This window comes from Aythya ferina, assembly GCF_964211825.1.
Source record: "Aythya ferina genome assembly, chromosome: 27".
Taxonomy (NCBI): domain Eukaryota; kingdom Metazoa; phylum Chordata; class Aves; order Anseriformes; family Anatidae; genus Aythya; species Aythya ferina.
Window position 1 is genome coordinate 4,111,162 of NC_140310.1, and position 18,859 is coordinate 4,130,020.

General features: G+C 68.0%; 3 protein-coding genes across 7 annotated transcripts; 1 reads left to right on the top strand and 2 right to left on the bottom strand.

The window, feature by feature from the left end:
- The first annotated feature begins 1,309 nt into the window (after positions 1–1,309).
- NUDT18 (nudix hydrolase 18) lies at positions 1,310–3,864 on the top strand. The gene is made up of 3 exons (XM_084499672.1): positions 1,310–1,671; positions 1,747–1,960; positions 2,904–3,864. The coding sequence occupies exons 1-3, from the start codon at positions 1,519–1,521 to the stop codon at positions 3,500–3,502; spliced, it is 966 nt and encodes a 321-aa protein (XP_084355798.1). The 5' UTR covers positions 1,310–1,518; the 3' UTR covers positions 3,503–3,864.
- Positions 3,865–3,958: 94 nt separating this feature from the next.
- On the bottom strand, positions 3,959–9,471 carry FHIP2B (FHF complex subunit HOOK interacting protein 2B). The gene is given in 17 exon segments (XM_084499663.1): positions 3,959–4,479; positions 4,481–4,562; positions 4,672–4,772; positions 4,880–5,020; positions 5,337–5,480; positions 5,571–5,661; positions 5,740–6,029; positions 6,117–6,306; positions 6,418–6,494; positions 6,571–6,679; positions 6,761–6,957; positions 7,045–7,176; positions 7,268–7,390; positions 7,653–7,757; positions 8,267–8,436; positions 9,096–9,174; positions 9,254–9,471. Coding segments are annotated over 17 exon segments (2,301 nt in total). The 5' UTR covers positions 9,299–9,471; the 3' UTR covers positions 3,959–4,254.
- Positions 9,472–10,512: 1,041 nt separating this feature from the next.
- On the bottom strand, positions 10,513–18,836 carry LOC311424470 (actin filament-associated protein 1-like 2). 5 transcript variants are annotated; one of them, XM_084499666.1, is made up of 17 exons: positions 17,701–18,836; positions 14,768–14,896; positions 14,599–14,673; positions 14,400–14,476; positions 14,028–14,121; positions 13,699–13,940; positions 13,419–13,598; positions 12,680–12,754; positions 12,457–12,532; positions 12,142–12,362; positions 11,921–12,036; positions 11,742–11,820; positions 11,539–11,635; positions 11,295–11,387; positions 11,045–11,208; positions 10,789–10,899; positions 10,513–10,678 (listed from the first exon to the last, which is right to left on the bottom strand). In XM_084499666.1, the coding sequence occupies exons 1-17, from the start codon at positions 17,714–17,716 to the stop codon at positions 10,652–10,654; spliced, it is 1,872 nt and encodes a 623-aa protein (XP_084355792.1). In that variant the 5' UTR covers positions 17,717–18,836; the 3' UTR covers positions 10,513–10,651. The 5 variants fall into 5 exon arrangements, with proteins under 5 accessions (XP_084355792.1, XP_084355791.1, XP_084355790.1 ...); XM_084499665.1 differs by having other exon boundaries at positions 11,313–11,387; positions 12,457–12,754; XM_084499664.1 differs by having other exon boundaries at positions 12,457–12,754.
- Between the last annotated feature and the right edge of the window lie 23 nt (positions 18,837–18,859).

Consider the following 18,859-nt stretch of genomic DNA (forward strand, 5'->3'; position numbering starts at 1 on the left):
CTGCACCCCGGCCCCTCCCGTGCTGCCCCCTGCAAAACCCCGGCTGCTGACACCCCCCCCCGCCCTTGCACCCCGCCGTGTCCCCGTTGCAGCCTGCAGACCCCATAACCCACCCCTAATTGCACCCTGCCGACCCTATAACCCAGCCCTAATTGCACCCTGCAATCCCTTGGACCCCTCCCCATTGCACCTTGGGGTCCCCCCAAACCATCCCTCATTGCACCCTGCAATTCCCCTGACGCTTTCCTATTGCACCCTGCAAACCCCATAACCCCTCCCCATTGCACCCTGCAGACCCCATAGCCCACCCCTAATTGCACCCTGCCGACCCCATAACCCAGCCGTAATTGCACCCTGCAATCCCCTGGACCCCTCCCCATTGCACCTTGGGGTCCCCTCAAACCACCCCAAATTGCACCCTGCAATCCCCCTGACCCTTTCCTATTGCACCCCAAAACCCCCTCAAACCATCCCTAATTGCACCCTGGGGTCCCCATAACCCACCCCTCATTGCACCCTACAACCCCTCTCCCCTTCCCCTTTGCACCCTGCCGACCCCATAACCCCCCCCAGCCCCCCACCCCCCTGCACCCTGCAGCCCAGCAGCCCCCCGTGCGCCCTGCACCCCACCTCGCCCCCCTACAGCCCCCCACCATCCCCGGACCCCTTTCCCCTATGCTCCCCGCACCCCCCGCACCCCTTCCCCTATAGCCCCCTGCAGTCCAGCACCCCCTGGCCCCCTCCTCCCGCCGACCTTCCCCCCCCCTACAGCCCCCCCGGCTCCCCCCTTTTCAGCCTCCCCCAGTCCAGCAGACCCCTTTCCCCCAGTAGCTCCCAGTCCGGCGCCCCCCTTCCCCCCAGCGTCCCCCAGTCCAGCAGCCCCTTTGCCCCCTACCCCCTACAATCCAGCAAGCCCCTCGCCCTCCTCCGCTTGCCCCACGTCCCCCAATCCAGCACCCCCTTCCCCTACAGGCCCCCCCCCCGCATTCCCAAATCCAGCCAGCTCTTCCCCTGCAGCCCCCCCTCCTGCGCCCCGCAATCCGGACGACCCTTCCCCTCCTGCGCCCCCCCCTGCCTCCCCCAATCCAGCCAGCCTTACCCTTACCGCCCCTCCCCGGCCCCCCCCAAGCCCCCCGACCCCTTCCCTTTTTATCTCCCCCCCCCCCCGGCCCTACAATCCAGCCAGCCCTTCCCCTACAGCACCCCGCTGGGCGTCCCGCAATCCAGCAGCCCCTTCCCTTACCGCACCCCGCCGGGACCCCCCAAAACCCCCGAACCCTTCCCCTATTACACCCCCCCGCCCCCCCTGCAGCCCGGCAAGCCCTTCCCCTATTACACCCCGCTGCACGCCCCCCAATCCAGCAAACCCTTCCCCTACAGCCCCCCTTTCTCCCCGTGCGCCCCGCAGCCCGCCGAGACGCGGCACCGGGGGTGCCCGTCCCCATCGGGGGCTCGGCTGCACGCCCGCCGGGTGCCCCCGCCACCCCAAAACCCCGCAGCCCCCTGAGCGGGGACACCATGGGGGACGCCACGGAGGAGCTGGACGCGGTGCTCAGCGGTCGGGGTTGGGATTTGGGGGGCACCTACGACGGCACCCCGCACCCCGGAGACCCCGTGCGCTTGGGGAGCAGCGCCTGCTACGTGGTCCTGGCCGTGCTGTTCAACGACGAGGTGAGGCAGCGCCCTAAAAGCGAGCGCCCCCCAATCCTATACGCCCCACAAACCCTATATTTTGTCCCCAAAAAGGACGGGGTGCTGCTGGTGCAGGAGGCCAAGGCGGAGTGCCGCGGGACCTGGTACCTGCCCGCGGGGCGCATGGAGCCCGGCGAGAGCGTGGTGGGCGCGCTGCGCCGCGAGGTGAAGGAGGAATCGGGGTTGGAGTGCGAGCCCCTCACCCTACTGGCCCTAGAGGAGAGGGGGCCCGCCTGGCTCCGCTTCGTTTTCCTCGCCCGCCCCACCGGTGGGTGACTCGGGGGGAAAAAAATTAAGGGGGTGTGGGGTGGGGGCGGCTCGTGGGGTGCAGCCCCTGCTGGATCCGTGGTTGGTGGCTGGGTTTTGGGGTCCCCTGTTAAGGTTATCGGGTTCTGGGAGCCACAAGAAGGCTTGGGATGGGGGATTGGGGTCCCAAGAAGCGCCAGGACAAGGTATTAGGGTCCCCAAGAAGTCCCAGGATGGGGTATTGGGGTTCCCAAGAAATCCTGTTGTAGGGTATTAGGGTCCCCAAGAAGCCCCGTGATGGGGTATTAGGATCCTCTGTCAGCCCTGGGATGGGTTATTGGGGTCCCCAAGAAGCCCTGGGATGGGGTATCAGGGTCCCCAAGAAGCCCAGTGATGGGGTATGAGGATCCTCTTATCAGCCCCATGTTGGGTTATTAAGGTCCCCAAGAAGCCCTGTTGTGGGGTATCAGGGTCCCCAGTAAATCCTATGATGGGGTATTAGGGTCCCCTACCAGCCCTGTTACGGGGCATTAGGGTCCCCAAGAAGCCCTGGGATGGGGTATGAGGATCCTCTATCAGCTCCATGATGGGGTATTGGGGTCCCCAAGGATCCCCATGATGGGATATTAGGATCCCCCGGAAGCCCCATGCCGGGCTATTAGGGTCCCCAGCCAGTCCTGTGCCAGCAGCACCACCAGCTCCTGGCATCCCCTAAAAACCCCATAAGGGTGCATCACCCCCGTGGCTTGGTGCTGGTGCCCCCATGCACCCCAAAAAAGCAGGGACTGGCATCACTGGCTGTCCCCATGCTGGGACACCAGTGCCCCTGGGGGGCTCCACGCACGGGGGGGGGCCCCCAACCTCTCCATACGGGGTCACCGGGGCCCCCCACTGTCCCCATACCGAGTCACTGGGGTCCCCCATTGTCCCCATACCGGGGTCACCTCTGTCTCCCCCCCCCACAGGAGGGACCCTGAAGACCCTGGAGGACGCAGACGCCGAGTCCCTGCAGGCCAGGTGGTGGGGGGGGCCCCTGGACCCCCTCCCCCTGCGTGCCCCCGACATCCTCCCCCTCCTCGACCTGGCCGCCCGCTACCGCCGCAGCCCCCCGCACCCCCCCACGCTGCCCCAGGAGCTTCCCTGCGCCCACCTCTGCTTGAGGCTCTTGGTGGCTTTCACCCCCTGCCCCGGGCACCTTTGGGTGCTGCTGAACGTCACCGGCCCCCCCCGGCTGCCCGTGGTGGCGTGCGGCACCCACCCTCCCCAAATCCGCCGGGGGCTTCGCCTGCCCGTGCTGGGGTTGCTGGGGGGCTGCCTGCCCCCGGACCCCCATATCGGGCCCATGGGGTTGTTGGGGTTGCAGCACCGAGCCGGGGGGTCCGGGGGGGCTGACGGGGTTTGCTTGAATGTTTTGGTGAGCCTCCAACCCCGCGGCGCCGGGGAGGGCCCCCCCCCCGAATTGTGCCACCCCGCTTTCCGCTGGTGGCGCGTGGAGGAGGAGGGTTTGAGGGGCCGCATCCTGCAGCGGCTGCGGGAGGGGGGCACGGTGCCCATCCGCAGCTAGCAGCGCCCCCACCCATCACCCTAGCACCCAAGGGTGCTGTTTGGAGCGATTATTTTTTTTTTTTTTGGGGGGGGGGGTGCAGGAGCTGCTCCCCGATGTTCCCGCAGATTCGCTTTCCGCGGTGGTGGAGAGGGGCTGGGGGTGGAGCGCGTTTTGCCCCCCGGGTGCCAGCCCCAAAATGAGGACGGGGCTTGGGGAGGGGGGAGCAGAGCTGGAGGTGCAGGGGGGTGAAAGTGAGAGCCCCCCCCACGATGTATGGGGCTGGGGGGGTGCTTTGGGGCAGGATCTGGCCCCGTGTCCCCCCTTTTTGTGGGGCGGAGAGCCAGCCCTGGTGGAAATAAATCAGCTGCTGCTTCCTCGCACCCACCTGGCTCCTTGCTGGGACTGGGGGGGTCCTGGGGGGGTCCTGGGGGGGTTGGGGGTGCCCCCCGGGGGGGGTAGAGACAGGACCAGAGCTCCCAGCTCAGGGCTTTATTGCGTCCCACGGTGCGCACCAACCCGGCGCCCCCACGCGCACCCTGCCCCGATACAAACGAGGGGCTGTAATTAGCCCCGGGGCCAGCACCCGCCTCGTTAGCCGGCCGCCCCTCGGGGTCCCGTGCTGGTGCCTCCAGTTCTTGCCAAAAATCCCCCCCCTCGAGGGCTGGGGGGGCTCTGGGACAGCTCCGACGCGGGGAGCAGGAACCCGATGAGGACGAGGCCGAGCAGCGGGGTGCACGCCGTGCCCCGAGGGGCCGCATCCTGCCCGGGGCTCAGCGCCCCACACTTCCACGGGCCCCCCCCAAATCCTCTCCCACCCCATAGGGCCGGGGGCCGGGGTGCTGTCCCTGTGCCCGTTTTGGGGTCGTGCCACTCGGAGCGGGGTCGGGGAGCGCTCTCCATCTGCCCCCAGCAGCCCCCTTGCAGCCCGGCCGAGGGAAGGGGGCTCCCGGTGGGGTTTTGGGGTGCAGCGGCTCAAGGGGGGCCCTCGGGGGGGCCCTTGACCAAGGCGATGGCAGCCAGCTCCTTGCAGAACTCCTCCAGCACCACCACCCCCTTGAAGAGCGTCGCGTGCTCCATCCTGCGGGGAGCACCGGGAGCCCCGTGGGGTGTGCGCACCCCCCCGGGATCCATTTCTTCATGCCCCCACCCCAAAAAAAAATTAAAATCCCGACCCCCCCAGCACTTACTGCTCGCCGGGGACCAGCCCCAGCAGCTGCTGGCGCACCAGGAGCAGCTTGGCCCTGAAGTGGGGCACGCGTTGGATCCTCTGCATCAGCTCCCCGATCACCTGGGCGCAGGGAAAGAGAGATTCAGGTCCCCGTTTCCTCGGTGTCCTCCCCCCAAAAATAATTAAAATTAAAAAAAAAAAAACACCCGGGGGGGGGGTGGCGTTACCCTGACGAGGACGGAGAAGAGCGAGCGGCAGCCGGGCGCCAGGCTGAGGTAGGGGTCCAGGAGGTACTCGTGGAGGTGGGGATGGGGGAAAGCGGCCAGGAGGGACAGCACCGAGGTCACCTGCAGGTTCAGGCTGTAGGGCTGGGGTGCACATGGGATGCTCAGGGGGGTGCCAGGAGGTGGCCGGGCCCCCCCCCAACTTTGTAGCAAGCTCCCAGCCCTATAAAAAGGAGATGTGAAGGGGGGAGATGCTCTCTGGATGTGGGGTTTTGGGGTGCGGGGCTGGCACCGCGCTCCGCTGTGGGGTGGGGAGAGCATGGAGAGGTGCCCTGGGGGGGATTTATGGGGTCGGGGGGGGCTCAAAGGGATATTAATGAGGGAGCTGGTGTGGCACCAGGGGGGACAGCACCATGGGGTGCTGCTGCCCCCCCCGGGGAGCCCCCCAAAGATCCCCTACCTGGTCCAGGATCCGCGCCAGGCGGTCAAACAGCACCTTGAGGAAGCGCCCCTCGTAAAACTGCCCCTCGGGGGGGCAACCGTCGAGGGGCTGGGGGGCCAGGGGCCACCCCCACGAGGCCGCCCTGCTGCGGCTCGCCTGGACCTGGGGGGACGTGGAACAGAGCGGGGTGAGGGCAGGAAAGGGGGGCTGGGGGGGGCGAGCACCCCTCCCCAAAAATAAAACCACCCTCACCATGCCCAAAGCGTCGTGCACGTAGGTGTCGTAGCCGCCTTCCTCCAGGCACGAGGAGGTTTTGGCCTCCTCGGGGACCAGGCAGAGGAAGCTGGAAGAGAGGTGGAGAGGGCAAGGGGAGGAGGTGGGGGGCACGGGGACGCAGCCCCCTCTTTTTGGGGAGCCCTACCTGCTGACCACCTCGCTCACGTGCCCCTTCCCCAGCGGGGATGAGCCCCCCCGGGGTTTTTTTCCCATCCCGAAGCCGTTTTCGGGGAAGCCGTCGGTGAAGTAGGGATCTTCCTCCTCCTCCTCCTCCTCATCGGGGTCCGGCTCGGGGGCGCCGCGCTCCTCGGGCACGGGGGGGCCGCGCTGGAGGTAGCCCCTCGCCTGCAGGTTCCTCAGCACCAGGCTCAGCACCACCTCCTCGTGGGGCACCCGCAGGAGCTCCTCGAAGAGCCGCAGGCTGGCCAGGCTGATCTGCGGCACGGCGTGGGGTGGGGGGGCTGAGCAGGGTGCCCCCCACCCCTAAAACCACCCCATGAACCTCCCCGGTGCGGGGCTGACCTCGTCGGAGAGGTGGGCGCAGCGGTCGATGAGGTGGGCGCGCAGAGGATGGGGGGGGTCCCCTGGGGTTTCGGGGTGCCCCCCGGGCCCCAGGAGGAAGGAAATGAGGCGCTGCAGCAGGGGGGGGGCGCGGAGCTGCCGCACCGTGCCCGACAGCACGGCCGTGGCGCTGAGGATGGCGAGCTCTGACCTGGAGGGACGGCACGGGGAGCTGAGAGAGGGGCCCCAAAGGGTTTTTTTCCCTATAAATTGCCCCCCCCGGGATGATTTTTGCCCCCCCGTTGCAGGTTTGGGTACTCACATCTGCAGCAGCTGCGGCTGCAGGACGCCTCGGAAAAACTTCTCCTCCACGGCCTCGCCGAGGGCACCCGCCACCAGCTGCAGGAGAGGGCACACCCTGAGCCCCGGGGTGGGCACCGTGTGCTTGGGGGGGGGTCCCTTGGGTGCTCCGTACCGGGTGGGCGCCCGCCACGAGCTCATCCAGAAAATCCAACCAGCAGAAAAAAGCCACCAGGCTCTCCTTCCCCGCGAAGTCCCCGGCACCTCCGGCATCCCCCGGCGACCTGCGGGGCGCAGAGGCTGCAGCAACGGGGGCGAAACTCCCCCCCCCACACCCCGGGTGGGCAACCGGTGGCCACTTTTACCTCCAGCTGGCCCTGCCCATGGCGAGGACGTCGTCGGGGTGGGCGCAGGGGGGCACGGCGCCGTGGAGGTGGCAGAGGTGCTCGGTCAGCAGCTGGCACAGGGCGCCGCCGCGCACCAGGCAGGCTGCGGCCGCCTCCTGGGGCAGCCCCGTCAGCAGGAGCAAGTTTTCCCCAGCCTTCAGCGCCACCCTGCTCGCCTGCGAGGAAGAGGAGGAGGAAGAGGTGGTGGCAGGAGCCCGGCTGTGTCCAACAGCCCCCCCCTTGCCTGTCCTCGCCCCCCCTACCTGGCTCTTGCACAGCCCCACCAAGGAGGTGACGAGGTCGCCGTCCCTCCGCGCCGGGGGATGCTCTGCACCCTCTCCAAGGGGGGTGCCGGGCTGCTCTTGAGCCTTCCTCCCGTTCAGGATGCTCCTACCCTGGAGAGGAAGAGGATGGAGGCCGGGACCTTCCTCCGAAAGCACCAAAACCCCGCGGGGACCCCGGGGAGGAGGTGGGGGGGCTGCGCACCTCCAGGATGTAAGCCAGCAGGGTGGGATCCTGCTGGATCTTGGCGCACAGCACGGTGGCGAACTGCGCCTCCTCCTTCTCCGTGCCCGAGCCCAGGGGGTGCCCGCTGAGCTGCAGCAGCTTCTGAAATTATTTTTGGGGGGGGAGAAAAGGAGGCAGGGAGCTGCTCGGCCGCCCTTCACCGCCCTGCCAGGGGTGGGGCTCAGCATTTTGGGGTGACTCAGTGTCTGCGGCAGCACCGGGGCCAGTCCCGGCACGCAGCGGCACCGCCGAGCCCCTGCATGTGTTTTTTTTTTTTTTTTTGGGGGTAAACGCGGCGTTTCCCAGCCCCCTGGGGTTATGGGGGGGGCACGGAGCAGCCCCCTACCCAACCCAACATGCTCACCTGCACCGGCCTGTGCACGTTGAGGTAGTGCAGGAGGGGGTGCTGCACCTGGCCCAGCACCCGGCTGAAGAAGAGGAGGACCTGCTGCCTCATCCCGGGGGGGTACTGGAAAGGAAAGGAGGGGAGGGGGTCGGCCACGGCCCTCGCCCCCTCGTTTGGGTGCCCCAAGGCACCCGCTGAGCTCCGCAACCCCCCCTCGGTGTGGGTTTGCTGCTCCCCCAAATGATGCAAAGCCCCCAGGACCCCCACCCAGGTTCCTTTCCCTTTGGAAATCACAGATTTTGGTTCCCTCTCGTGCCAAAAAAAAAAAAGAGAGCAGGATTTTTTCCCCCTCCCCACGGCTTACAACATGGGGAGTCCGAGCCCAGCACCCAGCCACGCCGACCCGTGAGCCAGCACACCCCCCCGCGGCACACAGCACACCACAATTAGCCCAAATTTCAATAAAAAAATCTATTTATAGGGTTTCTCACCATTATCAGCAATAAATTCACAGCAGAACCGCTCTATTTAGGCAATCATTACTTAAAGAGGCACCTCAAAGAGACTCATGGAAGCGCCGCGCCGTGCGCCCCAACCTCCTGGCACCCATGGGTGTCCCCCTGGCCGCCTACCTCCGCCTTGCCCAGCGTGCTGAGGGTCTCCAGGACCTTGTGCTGCAGCAGGTACTCGAGGCACGGCCCTGCCTCCCCCGCCGGGTGCTGCTTCTCCTCGTACACCAGGATGTCCAGCATCTGCTTGAGGCGCCAGGGGATGTCGGTCTGCTTGGCGGGGGTGCTCTCGTCTGCGGGGTGAGGGGGGGGGACACTGGGACACGCTTTTTGGGGGTGCCCCCTGGCGCTCCCCAGGCTTTGAATTCTCTCCTCCAGCAAGGGAGCGACGCTAGATGGCAATGTGAGGAGGATGGAGACCCAGAAGCACCCGTGGTCGCTGCCTCCGCTCGGGGCCTAGCGAGCTGCCGCCCGCCGGCCTCCCGGTGTCGCGGGCACGGTGCCGGTGGGGAAAAGGGGAGGCTGAAAAGCTCAAGGCTCTGTTTTGGTGCTCCCGGGGAACGAGGAGGAGACGACCTCCATGGGATCGGGGAGAGGGTGTCCCAGCTGGGGCCCTGCCACCCAGGCCAGCCGCGGTGCAGCGGGGTCGGCACCGTGCCCCGTTAGCGCACTGTGACCCCTCGCTGGGCACCGGGACCTCACTTCCAGGACTTCTGAGCCTGATTTGGGGTTTGGGGACCCGCTCCCTGGGCGTGGGAACCCAGCTCCCACACCACAGGGCCCCACCTTGGGGCGTGGAGAACTCAGATTAAGGCACGGGGACCCCAGCTTAGGGCAGGGGGACCCCAATTTAGGGCACAGAGACCCCAACTTTTGGCACAGGGACCCCAATTTAGGGCACGGCGAACCCAATTTAAGGCACGGCGACCCCCCCCCCGAAGCCCCCACTCACCCGTAGCCTCCAGGTAGTAGCCGGTGATGCCTTTCCAGTGCTCGGTGAACGCCTCCAGCAGGTCCACGCTGGGCTCCCGCTGCGCACACCGAGGCCGCGGTCAGGGGCGCACGGACCCCCCCCCCAATCCCCCGGCCCCACCGCACCCCCCCGCTCACCGTTTCCACCGCCTGCTGCAGGAGAGCTCCTAAACGGCTCAGCATGGCTGTGCCCGGCCCTAAAATCGGCCCTATCCGCGGTCCAAGGCACCGGATCCAGTGCGCCCCCGCTGCGCCCCCGGTGCGCGCTGGCTCCGCCCGGCGCCGTGCGGGGAGGGCGGTGCGGGGACGGCGCCTCCCCCGGCTGGGATCGGGGCGGGGAGAGGTGGGGGGGGACCCGGGGAATGGGGCTGGGTTGGGGGCTGGAGGGGTCTTTGGGGTTGGAGAGGGTGGGAAAGTGGCTGGCACTAAAGCGGAGAAGGGTGGGGGTGGGGATGGAGCCATGGGGTGGCCCCCCCTGGGCACGCCAGGATGGGGACAGCACCCCAAAACACCCATATACACTTGGGAACAGCCCCCCCATACACATCGGGATGAGGACATCCCCCCCAAGCACCCATATACACTTGGGGACAGCCCCCCCGTTCATATCAGGATGGAGAGAGCCCCCCCTGCACACCCATATACAATTGGGGACAGCCCCCCCATACACATCAGGATGGGGACAGCCCCCCCAGACGCCCGTACACACTTGGGGACAGCCCCCCCGTGCACACCAGGATGGAGAGAGCCCCCCCAAATGCCCATATACATATGGGGACAGCCGCCCCATTGACATCAGGATGGAGGGAGCCCCCCCTGCGCACCCATATACACTTGGGGACAGCCCCCCCGTGCACACCCAGATGGGGACAGCCCCCCCAAAACACCCCAGAGGGGACGCCCAGCCCTGCTGTGACCCGCTCCTCTTTGCAGGGAGCGCAGCAGCCGGCCAGCCCTCTGGCACAGCCCCGCTCACCTCCTCCCGTGACACTTTTTGGGAGAAGCCAAGTTTTATGATTATTTAATCCTTTTATAAAACAAAAAATAATAAAAATAATACAAAAATACGTTTCCATGATTAAAAACAAGCCACGACAAACACAGCTGCCTCCAAGCAGCCTGGCGCAGCTGCAGCCACTGAGCGGAGCCCCGGCCCCGCTGCGGGGTCAGGACCCCCGAGCAGCCCCCCCTGTGCTCCGTGGCCCCCCCATTGCTCGGTCCTGGGGTTCACCCGTGCGAGAAGGGGTCCCTGGGGGGGGAACCGGGGGGCCCAGTTTGGACCAGACCCACAGCAGAGGCTGCAAACTGGGAAAAACCTGCGCCCCGGCCGCAGCGGAGACGCTGCAGCCCCACTTTTGGCGAGTTTGCGTGTGCGGATATATAAAATCGATATAAAAGGGATCAAAAACGGCTAGGCGGGGGTAGGTGCGGCGTCGATACTGGTGGCTAAAGAACCGGCTGGTCCTGCACGATCCACGTGCAGCACGAGGTTGGGCTGCGAGGTGCCCGGCGTGGCGGGGGCTGCCCCGGTGCCGCTCACTTCGCAGCCTTCATCTCCCACTCCTGCGAGGTCCCGAAACACGAGGGGGTCACCCCAAAGGTGCTGGGCCCCCCCAAAAAGGTCCCAGCGCTGTCGTTGTGCCCTCATCACCTTAATTCTGCCCGCCCCGTACCTTTTTCTGCTGGAGGACTTTTCCCTTCTCCACGACGCCCGCCGAGGGCGAGCGCTTCAGGGCGCTGCGGGCGGACGCCGTGCGCCTCAGGAGCGGGGAGAGGAAGGAGCCCTGCTGGGAAAACCGAGCTGGGAGAGCCAAAAAGGGGCTATCCGCTCCCCAAAACCACCCCTCCGAGCAGTGCACGGAGCCCTTACCTCCCCAGGGACCCCCGCCGTGGCCCGCCCGTGTCCCCCCTGCCCCAGGGTCCCCCCACCTCGGAGGCAGCCGAGCTGGCGGTGGCGGCGATGTGGCCCCTCAGGGACTTGCCGATGGCCAGCAGGTTCATCTCGGAGCCAGCCTTCAGCCTGCTCTTCCCCCTGCAAGCCCTTTCCAGCTGCCCCACCTTCTCCTCCAGCTTGGGGAGCGCTCTCCTCCTCCCTGCGGGGACAGCGGGGCGCTGCCGGGCACGGGCACGACCCCAATTTGGGGTCGGGTGCCCCAGCGGAGCCCCCCGGGGGTCCTACCGATGAGGAAATCCAAACCATCCCGAGCCCCTTTCCTCTCGGGCAGCGTCAGGGTGCGCTGGGCTGGGGAGAAATCCCTGCTGCGAGCCGGCGCTGGGGGAAGGAGGAAAGCTGGAGGGAGCACGGCGCGGCACCAAACCACCCAGCACCCCAAGGCGAGGGACCACGGAGGGTGTTTGAAGCCAGCTGGGGCCAAATCCTGCTGCTTCCCAAATCCTTCCCGCCCCATCCAGCCCCTTCTCACCTCCCTGCGAGGGCACGGGGCTGCTGCAGGCGCCGGCGGGCAGCGCGGACGCGGGTCTCCGGCGCTGCCCGTGCGCGGCTCCGTCCGAGCTCTGCTGCTGCCGAGGGAAAAACCAAAAAAAATTGGTGGCCGAGGAGCCAGCGGGGGCCTGGCCCCCTCTCCCCGACCCCATTTCGGGGGGCTGAGGGCTCTGGGCTGGTTACCAGCCGCTCCGTGTTGGGGTGCCCGGAGGGGTCGTCCATGTAGGCGTTGGGGGTCGGGAAGCGGCGCAGCAGCAACCCGCTGCAAGCAGGAGAAAAGGAGGGGAGGGGGCTTAATTAATTCCTAATTAATTAATCCCCCCGGGGCAGCAGCGGTCGTGCTCCATCCGAAATCTCCTCACCCTGCTCCGTCTCCCAGCCTGGGGGGCTCCTCCTGGGGGCTGGCAGCGGCCCCCCCCCGTCCTCCCCTGGCCCGCAGGGTTTTCAGCCAAGCCTCCCTCTGCTCCTCCGAGCGGGCCTGGCGTGGGGCAGAGGGGATTTGGGCAGGGGGTGCCCCCCTCCCCAATTATTTTTTTTTTTGGGGGGGGAGCACCCTAGGGTGCCAAAGGGGGGTGCCGCTCACCTGCAGCAGGGCGAGCTCCCGGCCCCGCTGAGCCACGCGGATTTGGAGACGCCGGGGGGAGCCCCCGGGGGGGCCCGGGGTGACCTCGCAGCCGTCCAGCAGCAGGGCGCAGACGGGGCCCGGAGCCCCCCCCCCATTTTCCTCGGGGAACCTGCGCAGGGCCCCCTGCACCGTGCACCACAGCCGCCGCCAGCGCCCGCGCAGCCGCAGCGCCAGGAACCCTGTGGGATCACCCCCCCCCCCACACCCCATAATATTAGCAGCAGGGTCTTGGGGACGTGGCGCTGCTCGGGGACACCCCCGGGGGCACCTCACCTCCTTTAGGGTCCTCTCTGGGGTTGTGGGATGCTTCCTCCTGCTCCTCTTCCTCCTTCGAGCCCAGCCGGAGCGCCTGGGGATGGAGAGGGGGGGAGCCCCATCCCCATGGGGTCTGGGCACCCCGTCCCCACCCGAAAACCCCCCCGGCATGTCCCGATGGGGGCAGCGGGGTGGGATTTTGGGGTGTTTGTGGTTTCCCGGGGGGAAATGAGTGGCTCACCCTGCTGGGGGGCGATGCTGGGGGGCTGTGGGGTGCCAGCCCGCTGGGGGAGTTGCTGCTGACCTCCTCGATCACCTGGAGAGGGGACAGGGAGGGGGCTGCAGCCCCTGCACACGGGGGTGGGGAGGGGATTGGGATTGGGATGGGAAATGGGGATGGGATGGGACAGGAACTGGGATGGGAGCTGGGAACGGGATTGGGATGGGAAATGGGGATGGGGGTGGGATTGGAATGGGATGGGGATGGAATGGGAACTGGGAATGGGATGGAATGGGAGCTGGGAATGGCATGGGAGATGGGGATGGGATGGGAGATGGGGATGGGAACTGGGAATGGAATGGGATGGGAGCTGGGAATGGGATGGGAGATGGGGACAGGATGGGAAATGGGGATGGGATGGGAACTGGGAATGGGATGGGAGCTGAGAATGAGACTGGAACTGGGACTGGAGCTGCGAATGGGACGGGAGCTGGGAATGGGACGGGAACTGGGAATAGAATGATGGGATGGAAACTGGGAATGGGATGGGAACTGGGAATGGGACAGGACCTGGGAATGGGATGGGAGCCAGAGATGATTTGGGAACTGGGAATAGGACATGAACCAGGGACAGACACGACACCCCCCAACCCATCACACCCCCCCGCAGGGCTGCACCCCCCTTCCTCCCCCTGCCCCTTACCCCCCAGCCCCAAACCCTGCCCGCGCAGAGCTCTGCCAGGCTGCGACACCTCCAAACCTTCCTCCAGTCCTCCGCCTGCTGCCGGCTCGGGAAGCCGATGACCAGCGCCTCGCCCGCCGGCCCCGTCACCTTCAGCGCCCGCGGCAGCTTCTTGCTCCCCGTGCCCTTGGAGGCCACCCGGCAGCCCCTCAGCTCCAGCTCCAGCACGGGCTGGGGGTCTGCGGCACGCCTGAAACCCTGGGGGGGGGGTTGGATACACGGCGGGGGTCGCTCACGGCACGGGGAGCACGGGGACCCCCTGGCTCGCCCCGTGCGCCCCAAATTTCCTGCCTCGCACCAGCAGCGCGTGCTCGCGGACGATGAAAAGCTGCTTGGCCCAGCGCCCCAGCCAGCGTTTCCTCCAGAGGAAGCCGCAGAGCTGAGCCTGGGGGCAGCCGGGGGGCTCGGTTGGAAGGGGGGGGCCGCTGGCCGGTGGTCGCCGGAGGTAGTGGGCACGGTCCTGGGCACGGTCGGGCAGGGGCGCACCGTCCTCGTCCTCCCCGTAGGACTCGTAGTGGCTGCTGTCGGTGTCGGCGCCGCCTGCGAGCCCAAGGGGGGGTCTCGTGAGGGTGCTGGGGGCACTTGGTGGGCTGGGGGGGGGCAGGGGAGGGGGTGTCGGGTGCTCACCGGAGCCGCCACCGTGCCCCCCGGGGCCGAAGGGTTCGGTGTCCTCGTAGGAGTCGTCGGGCGGTGGGGATGGAGAGGTGCTCGGTGAGGTGCTCTGGGGTGGGGGGGGGGGGGAAGGAGGGTGCTGGGGGGGTGCTGCTTGGCCCCGGGGGGCCCAAAAAATGGGTGGGGGCCCAAAAGATGCGTGGGTGCCCAAAAAATGGGTGGGTGCCCAAAAAGTGGGTGGGTGCCCAAAAGATTGCCCAAAAAGTGGGTGGGGGGCTCACGTGCCACCCTCCAACCCCATACGAGCGAGGTTGCAGCGGCTCCTGGCACCCCCCTGTCCCCCCTGGAGCCCCCCACGCCCCCCCTTTTGCCCCCCCCCGTCCGTACCCCACTGTGGGGGCCCTGGGTGCTGCCCGGGCGGCGCTCGCACGCTCTCCCTCCCCTTGCATCCTGCGTCCTGGTTCCTTGGAGAGGGGGGGGGGACACAGAAAAGGATTACACGGGGGGGTCAGCGAGGATCCGGGACCCCCAAACAGGGCCGTGCATGACTCGGGGGGGGGGGGTGCAGGGCTTGGGTCGGACTCACCCGAATTATCCCGGCCCTGGGGGGGTCCCGAGGAGGGCGAGAGGCAGCGCATGCTCATGTACTCTGCATCCTCTGCTGCGAGGGGGGGGGAAAAGAGCCGAGTCACGGCCTCTGCCCCCCTCCCCGGGGCCCTGGCACCCCCCCCCCCTCCCCAAAACCCTGCGCTCACACTGGGGGCTCTGCAGCCGCCGCAGGAGCTCGGCCACCGACTTCTTCTTGGCTCTGGCCTCGGCGCTGAGGCTCTCGCGGTCCAGGATGAGCAGGAAGGAGCGCAGGTCACACAGGAGCCTGTCCAGGTCTGGGGGGGGGGGACAGGGACGGGGTCGGGGACATGCCAGTGGTGATTTCGTGCCCCCTGCCACCGGCTGTGCCCCCCCAGCCCGGCACAATTCCCCTATTGATGTTCCCCAGGGGAGGGGGCCGGGTGCTGAAGGCCCCCTCTGTGCCGGCACACAGCGGGGTTGTTCCGGGGCGGGCGAGGGGAGAGCAGCACCCCAGGGGGCTGAGGAAGAGGAAGAGGAGGAGGCTGATGAAGGCTGCTCGGGGCATGCCCCAAAATCCCCTCTGGGGGCTGGGGAGGGCAGGGAGCAGCAGGATCAGTGCCGGGACCCCTGTCCCGTGCCGGGGTGGGGGCACCCTACAGGACAAGGGGCTGCTTTGCGCCTTCTCGCCCCGGCCGGAGCGCAAGGAGAGGACCCCCCCAGCCCCCAAAAGCTGCCCCCCGTCAGCTCCACATCCCGAACCCCAAGCCCTCCAGCTGCAGACGCCCCCCCCTCCATCTCCAGCCCCCAGCCCCCTCCCCTAAAGTGCCTCTGGAAGCAGTTTGTGGCCGTCTCCTCTGGGCTGTGCTCCCCGCTGGGACCGAGCACCGCAGAGCCGCTGGCGAAACCCACCGCAGCCTGGCTTGGGGCCTGCCCGGCCTCCCCCCTCGCCTCCCCCCCCCCAGCTCCAAGCCTCCTCCTGCTCTGGGATCCCCCCAGGAGCCGGGACCTTGCGCCCCCGTGGTGCCCCCCGGCACCCCCGTGCCATGCGCCCATCCCCGGGGGCTTTGTCTGGGTGCGACGCAGCCCCACGGAGGGCAGCAGCCCCCCAGGGAAGGAGGCAGCCGGGCGTGGGGGACGTGGGAGAAGCCCCCCGTGGAGGCACGGGCACGGGGGGGGCCCCGTCCTCCCCTCCTGGCCTCGTCCCATAGCCGGGGAGCCCGGTGTCCCCTGCCCGGGGTGCGCGCACGCCTGGGGAAGGATTGGTTTGGGTGGGGGGGGGGGGGGGGAGGAAACATCTGGCAGGGCAGCGAGGCTGAGCAATGCCGGAGCCGGGCCCAAACATCTGGATCGCCCTGGAAACTGGGGGGGGAAAGTGGGGGGGGACGGAGCTGGGAGCTCCCCGGGGTGCTGGGGGATGGAGGAGGAGGAGGAGGAGGAGGAGGAGGAGGAGGAGGAAGGGGGAGGCCGGGGTTGGGGAAGGGCAGGGTGCCCGGTGTGCCTGGCTCTCCCTCTCCCTCCCTTTTCTCCTCTCCTCCACCCAAGGCCGAATTCCTGGGCCATGACATCTCCGGCCACTCACTCCCCCCAGCCTCCAGCCTCGTCCTCCACCCCCCCGGACCTTCCTCTGCTCCCTCACCCCCCCCTCCTCATCATCACCCCCACCCCCCGGTGCCCCCCGGCTTTCCAAGGGTGCCGTGCCCGGCGCGCCCTCGGGTGCGCAGCGGGCAGGGGTTTTGGGGGGGGGGGGGGCTGCCCTCGGTGGTGCCCCCCCCGTGCCAAATTCCAGCTCCTGGGGTTGGGGGGAGGCAGCGGAGGCAAAAAGCAGCCTCCTCGGTCTCTTGGGGGGGGGGCGTGGGGGGGCGAGGAGAACCCCCCCAAAACACGGAGCTGTCTCCTAGCACTGCGCCCTGCGCCCGCTGGCATCCCCGAGGAGGAAGAGGAGGAGGAGGAGGAGGAGGAGGAGGAAGGGTCACCCAACGGATGCCACCCAAAGGATGAGGTCTGGACCCTCACGAGGGGCGTGGGGGGGTTTTGAGGGGGGGGTTTTTTGGGGGGGAGCAGCAGCCCCGGAGCACCCCAGGGAGCGTGGAGGCTCCGGCCAAGCGCGGGGCGGGTGACTCAGCCTGGAGCTGCTCCCAGCCGCAGCGTGACCCCGTGCTGCGGGGGGGGGGGCTCAGGGACACGGCTCCAGGGCGGGGGGGGGTCCCTGTCCCACCCCCCCCCACCGTTGAGCCCCCAAAACTTGGGGGAAAGAAGCCCACAGAGGGAGCAGCCGGCCCCGCTTGGGGGCACCCCAATTTCCCCCCCCCCCCCAAAACAGGCACCCTCTCACCCCTTCCCCTCCCCAGCGCCCCCCCCACAGCCCCAGGCACCCTCCCTGTGCCCAGCACCCCCCCGTTCCAAAACGCCCCCCCTTTCCCTACGCCCCCACCCCCTGCGCCCCACTTTGCATGCACCCCCCCCCCCGGGACACCCCCATTCCCTGGACAAACCCCCTCACACACAGGGACCCCCCCACGCCCGGGGACCCCCCCCCGCCCTGCTGCACCCTTTTGGCACCCCGCACAGCCTCTGCCCTCTCTGTTACCTCTTTGCAAGCTCGCCCCCCCCCAGCTTCACACACCCCCAGCTTTGTGCCCTCCCCCCCCCGTTTTGCACCCCCAGCTTCACACCCCCACGTTCTGCCCCCCCCAGATTTGCCCCCCCAAGTTTGCACCCCCCAGATCCGCACCCCCAGGTTTGCACCCCCCTGGCTTACACCCCCCCAGTTTCCCCCCCCCACCCCCAGGTTGCACCCCCAGCTTTGCAACCCCCCCCCCGGGTTGCACCCCCAAGGTTCGCACCCCCCCCGGCTTCACCCCCCCTGGATTTGCACCCCCCCGATTTTACACCCCCCGATTTTACCCCCCCGTTCTTTGCGCCCCCACGGTCCGCACCCCCCTACTTCCCCCCCCCAATTTTCCCCCCCCACCTTTGCACCCCCACGGTTCCCACCCCCCCAGCTCCCACCCCCCACCTTCTCCCCCCCAATATTTGCACCCCCCAGATTTCCACCCCCCCCCAGTCCCGTTCCACACCCCCAAATTTCGGGTCCCCCCCCCCCACCTCTCCACGGTACCTCCGTGCCGCGCCATGGTGCGCGCAGCGCTCACATCGCGCGCCCGGGGCCGGGGTTGCGCGCACCCGGCCGGGCTCGCACCCGCCCCGGGGACCCAAAACGCCTCGGAACCGAGGGGGGGGGAAGGCGGAGAAGTCCCCCCCCCAAAAAAAAATTAAAAATAAGCGCAGCACCGCCGCCTGCAGGGCTGGGGAGGGAAGCAGCCCAGGAGTAAAGCCAGGTCACCTTTAATCGGAAGCAACAACGCGCACCGGCACGGGGCGGGGGGGGCGGGGGGGGCCGGAATTAAATCCCAGAGACCCCCCCCACCCCTCCCGACCCCCCCCCGGGGTGAAAATCCCGCATTTGTACTCCTGGGGGGGGGGTGTGCAAGGGAATGGTGAAAGGCAGCGCGGGGCCCGGTGCGCAATTGGCGGGGTTTTTCCCCCAAAATTTACATTCGGAGCGGCCCCAGCGGGGGGGGGGCAGCGGCTGGAAACGGGGGGGGGGCATAGAGAGGGTGGGGGGGGGCGGAGGGGGGGCTCTGCCCCCCAAAAAATTGTGTCCGAGGAAGGTGCTGGGGGGGGGGCGTGCTGCACAGGGGGGCAGCACCCAGTGCCCTGCTGCGACCCCCCCCCAATTTCCCCCCCCCCATTTCCCTATTTCACCCCCCCCCAAAAAAAAGGGCATCTGCACTCACACACACACACACCCCCCAAGCTCAGGAGCTGCCCCCCCCAGCCCTGCTGAGCCCCCCCCCGAATTTTCTAGCCCCATCTTTTTGCCCCCCCCTCCCCAATTTTACCCCCATCCATGCCCCCCCCTCACCCCCCCCAGCTGGGTGCCAGGCAGGTTTTGGCAGTGTACGAGTGGTCGTGGTGCACGGGGGGGGGGGACACCAGGGTGGGGGGGGGGTAAAATGAGTCTGGGGGGGGTAAAATGAGCCTGGGGGGGGTTAAATGAGCCTGGGGGGGGGTCACCCCCACCATGAGCCACATCCTGCAGGCGTTCCCCATCCCTGGGGGGGGGCACGGGGGGGTGCTGAGCCCGGGGGGGGGGGTGCTGAGCCCATGGAGGGGGTGCCACCCCCATCAGCATGCCTGGGGGGGGGCGAGATGGGGGTAAATTTCTCCCCCCCCCCCCCGCAGAACCGTGCCCCCAGCCCCATCAGCTCACTGCA

Coding starts and splice junctions, on each gene's coding strand:
- NUDT18 (XM_084499672.1), top strand. CDS start 1,519: ATGGGGGACGCCACGGAGGAGCTGGACGCGGTGCTCAGCGGTCGGGGT. Junction 1,672..1,746: donor CCGTGCTGTTCAACGACGAG/GTGAGGCAGCGC, acceptor GTCCCCAAAAAG/GACGGGGTGCTGCTGGTGCA. Junction 1,961..2,903: donor TTTCCTCGCCCGCCCCACCG/GTGGGTGACTCG, acceptor CCCCCCCCACAG/GAGGGACCCTGAAGACCCTG.
- LOC311424470 (XM_084499664.1), bottom strand. Junction 14,122..14,399: donor CCCAGGGCCCCCACAGTGGG/GTACGGACGGGG, acceptor CCCCCACCCCAG/AGCACCTCACCGAGCACCTC. Junction 11,821..11,920: donor AGGCTGGGAGACGGAGCAGG/GTGAGGAGATTT, acceptor TCCTGCTTGCAG/CGGGTTGCTGCTGCGCCGCT.